The sequence below is a fragment of the Sinohyriopsis cumingii genome, chromosome 4, assembly GCF_028554795.1.
Source record: "Sinohyriopsis cumingii isolate HCF-2022 chromosome 4, ASM2855479v2, whole genome shotgun sequence".
Classification (NCBI taxonomy): Eukaryota; Metazoa; Mollusca; class Bivalvia; order Unionida; family Unionidae; genus Sinohyriopsis; species Sinohyriopsis cumingii.
Window position 1 is genome coordinate 100,695,613 of NC_142964.1, and position 12,245 is coordinate 100,707,857.

The 12,245-nt window shown below is 33.0% G+C and overlaps 1 protein-coding gene across 1 annotated transcript in view; it reads left to right on the forward strand.

Moving 5' to 3' along the window:
* Positions 1–4,607: 4,607 nt before the first annotated feature.
* LOC149801773 (putative peptidyl-alpha-hydroxyglycine alpha-amidating lyase pgal-1) overlaps positions 4,608–12,245 on the forward strand; it is a 37,216-nt gene continuing 29,578 nt past the window's right edge. Inside the window, exons 1-2 of the mRNA XM_089956113.1 lie at positions 4,608–4,926; positions 12,048–12,208. Of these exons, the coding sequence (XP_089812239.1) occupies positions 4,801–4,926; positions 12,048–12,208 (287 nt within the window). The 5' untranslated portion in view covers positions 4,608–4,800. The remainder of the gene's footprint in view (positions 4,927–12,047; positions 12,209–12,245) is intronic.

A 12,245-nucleotide genomic window follows, 5' to 3' on the forward strand; every position in this document is an offset into this window, starting at 1 on the left:
ATTACTTCATTTTGAGATATTTCTGAGTTGAGAATCTGATTTGTGTCATCGTCATTGCACGTGTCACAGACATTATTGTCATGGTTTCAATTATATTTCTAATAAATGCTACAAAATTTGAGTCTAATTATTCGCCTTTCGATGGATTCTGTGCGCTTTGAAAATACTCGAACCATTCCAGATTTGATACCTCTTCTAGCATTTCAATTAAAGTATTTTAAGATATCGAATTTACAAGATTCCCAAAATATTTTTCCTCATCACGTGAATTCTCTAATTTGTTATACAGAGCTTTAATCCAACGCTTCTTTTTATTTCTGCACACTTCTCTATTTTTATTTCTGAATTTCACAAACTTTTGATAAAATTCCCTCATACTTGGTTTTCCTCAATTGATTCAAGAGAGTGTATTTCCTCTTTTTCAAATCCTTGTATTCTAAATCGTATCATGACGATTTTTGAATATTTCATTTTCTACAGTCTACTCTAAATATCACTGCAGCATTATACAACATTTTAGGAGAATGTCAAACAATTGTTCTATATCGTTTTTAACAGTGCAATAAATAATCATTAATAAAACGCTCTGTGACTAGCATTCCTAACTTAGTCACATACAAATTCTTGCATTCTCCTTCCACTTAAATCGATTTAGGTTTTGTACCTAAATTAATATCGTCCAGAGCAGTGTTATTTTATACAATATTTTGATTGGAACTTCAATTGGTGAGTTATCCGATTCGTTTGAACTGTGAGTCGTTCGATATGTTTAAATAAATCTGACGACTGTATTATCTATAATCTATTAGACTCCTCCCGTTTGCAAGAGACATAAAATCTCCCTGTTTATCACCATCTACTCGACCGTTTAGAAAATGAATACAGAATGTACAGCATAACTGAATCAAAGGTAATATTAATTCACCTATGTATATCTCAAGTTTCTAGGCTTATCAAAGTTAGCAATCTTACAATGTACAAAATCGAATGATGGAACGAACTTTCAATCATCATCAATTATACAGTCTTTTGTTTAAGCAGTTCTAAAAATAACATCGTCTGTCAGTAAACCGTATATTTTATTTTTAGTGTTGTTTAAAACGTGTCAATCATATTGATATCTGATAAGACAGTGCCATTAGAGGACTATCTTCGTATGCAGCTGTAGCTGACGGATATATATATATATATATATATATATATATATATATATATATATATATATATATATATATATATATATATATATTCTCAGTTATATAAAATAATATTGATCCATAAAATCTTCAAAAATAGTTTTTTTAAAGCCACTAAAATGTAATAAGTCACACAATTAATTACAGTTTGTTAGTTAATCTCTCCCCCAAATCAAAAACACAATACACGTCTAATGCATATATATATATATATATATATATATATATATATATATATATATATATATATATATATATATATATATGGCACATTATTTTGACAAAAATATGGAAAGTTTGTGAAAAACCATAGTAAAAGAATTGTTGAAAAGCTGTCTAATTTTTTTTAAGATATGATGAATTTTGAAATATATATCATGTTATTTCTTAAATATATTTTCAAAAATACCAAAAGTAAGTAGACTATGTTTTCGTACCTTAATACGGAATATACTTTATCGTATTGTACAAAAACATGCTATTATATATATTTGTACCACAATAAGTCATATGTTGAGTATTTAACAGGAAAAAAATAACTACATGCCAAAATTGTTCCTGAATCTATGATGGGAAGATTAAACGCACTCTTCGGAACATCCATCCCCCATCACACTTTTCGTAACTTCATCTCACTTTCAACCGTATTCATCGGCTGATCATAAAGATATCCGCGATAACTTTGCACGGGTAAATATATATCCGAACCAAGTCATATCTTAAGTGGTGTTCCTCAAGGATCTATATTAGGGCCTCTTCTTTTTCTACTATTTATCAATGACTTAGCCTTGTATCCAGTGCACGCTAATACGGATATTTTCGCTGACGATTCTACATTGCATTTATCTGGTAAATCTCTAGAGTCCATTAAAAATAAACTTCATATCGACCTCAACAATATATCAGTTTGGTGTCATCAAAACGAAATGCATATTAACATCTCTAAAACGAAATGTATGACAATTGGAACAAGGTAGCGTCTATCTACTAACATGGATTTACTTCTAACTAAAAATGGCCTAGACGTATCTATTGTCAAAAATCAAAAACTTCTTGGTATCTACATTGATCAACACCTCAACTGGAATGCGCATATCGATCACCTATGTGCACTGGTAGTCAAAAGAATAACTCTGTTAAAATTGCTTTCGAAATTTCTACCTCCACAATCACTTGAAATTTATTTTTCGGGTTATATACTACCACTGGTAGATTACGGCTCTACCATATGGGGAATATTGTTCATATTCGTATGTTTCCCAGTATAGTCACACATAGTCATTCATGTTAAATATGTACGAATGAGTGTGCGACGATACCTGGTTATGTGCATGGTCTTCTATTTTTATTTTGTCTATTTTTTTGTTAATTTTTATTTCTTGTTTTGTTGTAATTTTTTTTTTTTTTTTTTAAATAGCCGATTACAAAAACCGAGGACCACATGGCAGATGGGTCAGCCATGACCAAATGTGTTATCCTCGTCAAAGATAGTTTATTATTATTATTATTGTTATTATTATTTAAGATAGTGGTCCACTTCGGATGATCTACTATGATGCAAGAAATTTCATTTTTTAACTTCTGTAAACTATTTCATCCTATCTGACCCCAAAGCAAGTCCGATTCAGCAAATGTATCACACTGGCCTATTTAAAAAAAAAAAAAAACTAACAAAAAATGTTGACGAGATAGTACAGGGCAAGTAACTTTACAGAGATACGAAATGCGTATCATGATAACTTGTATTTTCACTTGTAAAAATATAAAGATATATTCTTCTCATATGAAAATACAGAAAATTAAATTTATAAAAAATTAAATTTTCTTCGAATAATTTTCTTTATCTCATGCTTAAGTATATACTAAGCAAAAATTATTTTCTAAAAATTCTTTAAAATATAACTTAAAAGTACATACTTTTTTATATTTTAGCAAATAATCTAAAAATTTCCAAATGTTTGAAAAATACTTTGGATAATAATCGCAATATAAAACGCAAAAATATATCATTCTTTACTCTCTAAATCGTAAAACATATCATTCTTTACCAACTAAAACGTGGCAATATATTGTTCTTTACTCTCTTAAACGCTGAAACAGATAATTACTTAACATTTGAAACTCAGAGCGTTTCATACCTAGGTCTAGAAAGCCCCAACTACTACTACTCGCAGAAATGCATTATAACGCATATATACTGACTCCTTTAATCTTCTTAACTCTGAAAATGTTTGTGCCAGGTAAGATGTAGATAAGCCAAGTCTTCAGCTAGCCTTCTTACCGACTCAATATATAGCTTGTATAACTTGCCAGCAACAGTTCTACGGAATAGGCAGGTGTTTACAAATAACAGTTAGGACAACTCTATCGAATGGTATTACAACGTACTCAAGTGTTAAAACTCTAATGTTAACTTATGTTAGAGTGCTGAGTTTATACGTTGATTATATTGTTCCCAAGAATGGTGTGATGAAAAAAATAATTTTCAAAAAACTTTGAAAGAAAAAGATAACAGGTCAACATTCTCCTTTTCAGATTGTATTTTGATGAAATCCTACCATATTTTTACATGCCACGATAGCATAAAAAACAGTAGTAGTAGTCAGAGATAGAAATAACAGGTTTTGAAAAAGATATCTTTAAGTTATGGTCATACTTTTGAATCATGTTTAATTAAAAACAAGACCTGAATTATCAGAGAGTAAGCAAAACAAGTCAGAGAGTAAGCAAAACAAGTCAGAGAGTAAGCAAAACAAAGCACTGGCTCAGATTTGGCATAGAATTGAAGCAGAAAACATTAAGAGAACAAGCGCTAGCATAAAAAGAGAAATATTCCAGTATATCCTTTTCTTTTCATGTGTAGTAGAAATTATCCCTATTTGGATATTGTTGATAGTGTATGAATGAAAAAAGAGAAGATAATACATTTTGAACACATATAAATGGGATGTTTCGGAAAGAAAAGAGTTATCAGAGCGTTTATTCAACGATTTTAGCTGTAACAAAAACAGACTAACATAGCCTACTGTAAAGGGAATATTGTAACTTTGTGATAATCTACTTCTGATGTACTTTATATACTTCTCATTTGTATAATTTGTGTCCTGAGTGGAATAATCTTTGCCAACTGCATCGCCCTACTTTGAAAAAAAATTAAAAATAAATGAAATTTAAAGTGCACTTCATTAACTGATCACTGCCTTCGTGGTAACGACAGACAAGAAAGAGTAATATCTTCAAATTAATCCAAAACAATTATCAAGACTATTGGGATATAGTTTAAATTATATCTCTTGTATCATTATCGGTTTGGCACATAAATAATCAATAGTGGTTTTTCCCCCGTGACAACAGATTCCTATTGATCTACGTCAGCAACAACCTCGGCTGAGTTGCACTTTGTTAATGTAGAGTCGATCAATACGATTTACATTGTAGCAGAGCAGCATTTAGGAATCCAATAGGAGAGGGTATCTGCACCAGGATATAGCGTTATCTGCGTGTGATTCTTGCAGTCTTTGACATTTAGCCCGTCACCAATATAAGACATCTGTAGATAAGATAAGGGGCATTGAGGAATCGACGAGTGTCTTCTGTGGCAGGAATGGTCGCGAGGTCTTGGGTGGCCATATTGGTCGGTGCCGTGGTGGTTGCGGTTAGTGCTAGATACTTTGACAGAGACCTGAACAACCGTTTTCTTCTTGACCAGTCTCTAATTGGTCGACTTAAGGTATGTGATCTTTGTGCAGTAGATGCTTAAACCAATAAATAATATCAGAACACAATGAATGATCCCAACTTTAATGACCAATATGACAAATTTTGACAACATAGATGTAAACAAAACGGCTGCAAAACAGAACTATCGTTTTTCTGAGGTGAATTAATTATTATTACTTCTAAATACGAAATATTTCTACATATACCACGTAGCACTATCTACAATTTGTTTAAAAAAGTTCTGTCCTAAATCATGTCGTCTTAGAGGTGCTAATCCCCATTACCATCTATGCGCCAATACAATCTTGTGTTATTTATGCAGATTTTTTTTTACATAATAACTGGATTATACAAGCTGGTACAAAAAAAACCTGTTCCAAAGTAAAAGCAACTTCTGTTACGATAATCAAAACATCTAACATTTTTCTCCAGTATTCTGACGTTGCTATTTTCTATTTTTAAATAAAAATTTTTTCCATTATATTGATATTAGACGTCACCTAACGAGTATGCGCATCCTGATTCCGCCCACGCGCTGTTGATAGCTAAGGTCATCAGTTAGTAGGATTTTAGATTGTTAAATCAGTATATTCATCTGAGATTAGCCAAATACATGTCAATGAAGTGTGAACATTATATCCACGAGCCGATATAATCATTAACATGTATTTCACATACACGCGGTATCCGTGTTTTGTAATTTAGACCATTGAACAAACAGTAGCAACGCGTACTTTGTGACGTGTCTATTACATGATACATGTAACTGTTTTTTAGTTATTTGGAATCGGCCGACTCAGACAAGCTGTATAGAATCAACTGATTATCACAAGTTTTATAGAATCATTTGATTCAGACAATTTATATAGAATCCATCGTTTTAGACGACATTTTGTTGGATTTAGATACAGGAAGAAAGCATGCACAATATTATAAACAGAAGAAAACAAAATATAGGAATTATATTTATATACCATGTACCATTTTGTCTTAACCAGTGTCCTAATATGGGTATGCATCATTCCTCTATACGTACTTTGTTTTCCTGCTCTCCGCATCGGTAGTTGGGTGTATACATAAGTAGTTTTGTTGCTGGCTGGTTACTAAATATTTTAATTCAGCACAAATACGAGAAAAATGTCACTTAACACATTAACCCCTGGTGACGAGTATAAGTGGCAGGAGGTAGTAGCCTACTGCCAAGCTCTGTTGCGTCAATGTCATGTATGAAACACTAAAGTGGGTGGTATTCTAGAAAGGTAAACAGATGTAGCTCGACAATGATACCAAATAATCTGGAATTTCTATTTGCACTACAAAATACAGAGGGAAAAACCTCATTTTTTGGACCCGATTTGTTTCCACCCAAAATTCGCCCGTGGTAGGAATCCGATTTTGTGACCGGATTTTAGACTTTTTGGTTTCAGATCTAAGGCAGACCGGTATGAACTGCAAACAGACAGATGAACCTTTGCAAAAAGTAGGATAAGATGGGCATTTGGAATAAAGAGTGGTCTCGATAAGAAAATAATGGGTCCGTTAAGCAAAAAAAAAAAAAAAAACAAACAAAAAAACAACAACAAAAAACTATCCAACGTTTACCCTTCTGCTCATGCGCGAGCCAAATAGCCAATGAAAAACTATGTTACTAACACAACTAGGCAGTATGTTATTGGTAGATCACCTGGAAGTTGGTGTTTTAGTATTTATTCTGAAATAGCTTTCAAAGTGTGTTTCCTATTCGAATTTCAGAGGAAAACGACGAAAACCTCCATATAGATTGGAACCTTTGTGTGGCTTGGCATTTATTCCAACAATCTTTACAACAATAAACAATGGGGTTGACCTAGTAGCAACATGTATGAAGGATAAAATCAGCAGTGTTCGTGCCCTTCTTTGGTTATTAGTACTGACACTTAAAAAAAATCAAAGATCTATTAATGTTGACTGACACTTACTTTAATCACTCAATGAAACGTGCACGCTGCAAAATATATCCTTTATTCTGTAATTTTGGAAAACTGAGTCAACGATTCAGACTAAACCATGTGAACAATATTGAAAAATCAGTAATCCCCCTGCATGTTTTTTTAATAATGTTCTTTTGAGTATCAGAAAATCACAGTTATAATACTAGAGACAGTTTGAGTATTAGAATAATTTAGTTATATTAACAGAGACAGCTTGAGTATTACAATATCAGTTATAATACTAGAGACGGAACGATTATTAGAATATCACAGCTAAAATAGAGAAAGCTTGAGTATAAGAATATCACAGCTATAATAATGGAGACGGCTTGAGTATCAGAATATCACAGTTATAATAATAGAGACAGCTTGAGTATCAGGATATCACATTTATAATAGACTCAGCTTGAGTATCAGAATATCACAGTTATAATAGTAGAGACAGTTTGAGTAGCAGAATATCAGTTAGAAGACTAGAGACAGTCTGAGTAGCAGAATATCAGAGTTAGAAGACTAGAGACAGCTTGAGTATCAGAAAATCACAGTTATAATACTTGAGACAGCTTGAGTATCGGGCCATTACAGTTATACTATTATAGACAGCTTGAGTATCATAATACTAGAAACAGCTTGAATATCAGAATATCACAGTTATAATACTAGAGACAACTTGAGTATCAGAATATCACAGTTATAATACTAGAGACAACTTGAGTATCAGAATATCACAGTAATAATACTAGAGACAACAGGAGTATCGGGTTACTACAAATATAATACTATAGACAGCTTGCGTATCTGAATATCACAGTTATAAATGCTAGACAACTTGAGTATCGGCCTATTGCAGGTATAATTCTTGAGACGGCTTGAGCATCATAATATCACAGTTATAATACTAGAAACAACTTGAGTATTGGGCTATTGCAGTTATAATTCTAGAGACGGCTTGAGTATCGGGCTATTACATTTATAATTCTAGAGACAACTTGAGTATTGGGCTATTACAGTTATAACACTAGAGACAACTTGAGTATTGCGCTATTACAGTGATAATAGTAGAGACAACTTGAGTATGGGGCTATTGCAGTTATAATATTAGAGACAACTTGAGTATTGTGCTAATACAGTTATAACACTAGAGACAACTTGAGTATTGGGCTATTACAGTTATAACACTAGAGACAATGATAGTATTGGGCTATTACGGTTATAACATTAGAGACAGCTTGAGTATTGGTCTATTACATTTATAATACTAGAGACAATTTGAGTATTGGGGTATTACAGTTATAACACTAGAGACTATGTGAGTACTGGGCTATTACAGTTATTACACTAGAGACAATGTGTGTATTGGGCTATTACAGTTATGCCACTTGAGACAACTTGAGTATTGGGCTATTACAGTTATAACACTAGATACAGCTTGAGTATTTTGCTATTACAGTTATAACACTAGCTAGAGACAATGTAAGTATTGGGCTATTAGAGTTATAACACTAGAGACAATGTGAGTATTGGGCTATTACAGTCATAACACTAGAGACAAGGTGAGTATTGGGCTAATACAGTTATAACACTAGAGACAACTTGAGTATTGGGTTATTACATTTATAATAGTAGAGACAACTTGAGTATTGGGCTATTACAGTTATAACACTAGCTAGAGACAATGTAAGTATTGGGCTATTATAGTTATAACACTAGAGACAATGATAGTATTGGGCTATTACGGTTATAACACTAGAGACAGCTTGAGTATTGGGCTATTACAGTGATAATAGTAGAGACAACTTGAGTATTGGGCTATTACAGTTATGACACTAGAGACTATGTGTGTATTGGGCTATTACATTTATAACACTAGAGACAATGTGTATATTGGGCTATTACAGTTATAACACTTGAGACAACTTGACTATTGGGCTATTACAGTGATAATAGTAGAGACAACTTGAGTATTGTGCTAATACAGTTATAACACTAGAGTTAACTTGAGTATTGGGCTATTACAGTTATAACACTAGAGACAATGATAGTATGATAGTATTGGGCTATTACGGTTATAATATTAGAGACAGCTTGAGTATTGGGCTATTACATTTATAATACTAGAGACAACTTGAGTATTGGGCTATTACAGTTATAACACTAGCTAGAGACAATGTAAGTATTGGGCTATTATAGTTATAACACTAGAGACAATGATAGTATTGGGCTATTACGGTTATAACACTAGAGACAGCTTGAGTATTGGGCTATTACAGTGATAATAGTAGAGACAACTTCAGTGTTGGGCTATTACAGTTATAACACTAGAGACTATGTGCGTGTTGGGCTATTACATTTATAACACTAGAGACAATGTGAGTATTGGGCTATTACAGTTATAACACTAGATAGAACTTGAGTATTGGGTTATTACATTTGTAATAGTAGAGACAACTTGAGTATTGGGCTATTACAGTTATAACACTAGCTAGAGACAATGTAAGTATTGGGCTATTACGGTTATAACACTAGAGACAACTTGAGTATTGGGCTATTACAGTTATAACACTAGAGACTATGTGCGTATTGGGCTATTACATTTATAACACTAGAGACAATGTGAGTATTGGGCTATTACAGTTATAACACTTGAGACAACTTGAGTATTGGGCTATTACAGTGATAATAGTAGAGACAACTTGAGTATTGGACTATTACAGTTATAACACTAGATACAACTTGAGTATTTTGCTATTACAGTTATAACACTAGCTAGAGACAATGTAAGTATTGGGCTATTAGAGTTATAACACTAAAGACAATGTGAGTATTGGGCTATTACAGTCATAACACTAGAGACAATGTGAGTATTGGGCTATTACAGTTATAACACTTGAGACAACTTGAGTATTGGTCTGTTACGTTTATAATAGTAGAGACACCTTGAATAATGGGCTATTACATTTATAATCCTAGAGACAACTTGAGTATTGGGCTTTTACAGTTATAACACTAGAGACAACTTAAGTATTGGGCTATTACATTTATAATAGTAGAGACAACTTGAGTATTGGGCTATTACAGTTATAACACTGGAGACAACTTGAGTATTGGGCTATTGCAGTTATAACACAAGAGACAATGATAGTATTGAGCTATTACAGTTATAACACAAGAGACAATGATAGTATTGGGCTATTACAGTCATAACACTAGAGGCAGCTTGAGTATTGGGCTATTACATTTATAATACTAGGACAACTTTAGTATTGGGCTATTACAGTTATAACACTAGAGACAATGTGAGTATTGGGCTATTACAGTTATAACACTAGAGACAATGTGAGTATTGGGCTATTACAGTTATAACACTAGAGACAATGTGAGTATTGGGCTATTACAGTTATAATACTAGAGATGGCTACTATAACTGTATAGCACCAATTCAAAATACCATATCCTTTTCTACCAAATGATAATGTAGTAAAATTGTGGAATCCCTTAGCGCTGAATATTACACATATTTCAAACAGAAAGGGAATTAAAACTGTAGTAAAGTCTCACTTAACAGAACAACTTGAAATTAGCGAAAAGGATTTTTAAAAAAATTATTATTATTGATTTCAGGTGACTGTCTTTTGTTTCAATAAATACATTTCATTTTTCCAAACAAATTATGTATTTATGATACCTATTCTTATCAACGGGGTTCGTCCCATAACTTCAACTGTATTGCCCTTTCATCTGATTAATATGTGTGTAATGTTTTGTTTCTTTCTTTTTTATTGTCATTTAATTGTGTATCTTAGTTTTATGTTTGTAATATTGTATGTATCGCTATACAATTTGTTTAACTGTCCTGTTAATTTGCTTATTTTCTTATATGTCATTCTTGTGGTGTTTGCCCCCTAAATATGTTAGTACAGCAAGGACCCCATTGGAAATTGGTCTCCTGTAGCGTTTATGTCTTGTTTTACTTGTGCAGTGCGTACCACTTTTGTATAATGTGTCAGTATGCATCTTGTATATAAACACCCACATTTGTTATTATGTGTGTCACGCCTGCCAAACAAGAGGTAGCGGGTTCAAAATTCGCGGCGGCACCCAATTTTGTAATGTACTTTTTGGGCATTTTATTTTCAACTTTCTTTTTAATTCGCTCATCCCAATTTATTTGGGTTGTTTTTTACTTTTTTATCTTGAAACTTTCATTTAAATCTCCGATCCTAAGAGTGGCAATAACTATTTATTATGAATGCATTATCTTAATTGGTAAAAGTGCCTTTTATATTGTTTTTAGGACATATACCTTTTGTATTTTATATGTTGCTTACTCTACATTTTATGTTTTGCATATACATATTTACATGTATCACATGTTACTTTATATACAATTTTCAGAATTGTAACCTCTTTACTTTCGATATTTTATCTTGTGTTTTGTGCAATTCATCTTTATATTTGCGAAAATTAAATGTAAGTTGTCTCTACTGTATATTAATACACTGATTTTACTAAACAAATAATACTACAGGCATGAATCACCACAAAGTAATCATCCATGTGTGCCTGTCTCTAGATCGTATGACTCACCACAAAGTAATCATCCATGTGTACATGTCCCTAGATCGAATGAATCATAACAAAGTTATTATCTATGCGTACATGTCCCTAGATCGAATGAATCACCTCAAAGTAATTATCCACGTGTACCTGTCCCTTGATTGGACGTCACAGTGATTTTACCAAACAAATACTACCACAAGCGTGAATCAGCGCAAAGTAATGATCTATGTGTACCTGTCCCTAGTTCGCATGGATCACCGCAAAGTAATCCATGTGTACCTGTCCCTAGATCGTACGTCACAGTGACTAAGTCACTCCAAGATGTATAACGTGACCTACCCACTACCTACACCGGACATCTAAGTCTTTCCGACAAACAACAAATGGTAAACATGGGAGCAACGTATCTAATTAAACTATCTTAATACGTGTAGAGAGAAGCTGTTTGTTTTATTTTATATCATTTAATATACGAAAGGTGTCGAGGCGATCTTGTCAGATCAAGTATTCAAACTATGTATGCTTGCAAAGCCACATTAAAGCGCAGATACGATCTACGGAAATGTTGCTAGTCCGTATCCTATATTTTCTCATTCTTCAGGAACTGGAATTAGTACAGACTCATGCTAATGAAAACCCGTCCCGGCTACATGAGGTGAGGGGCTGGGACCACATCCCCGTAGGACAGGTTGGAGGCGTGGCTGTGGACAAAAACAGCGATCTTTATGTGTTCCATAGGGCCGGGCGAATATGGGACTATGGGTAAATAAAACAATTTAACTTCGTGGAAAAATATATA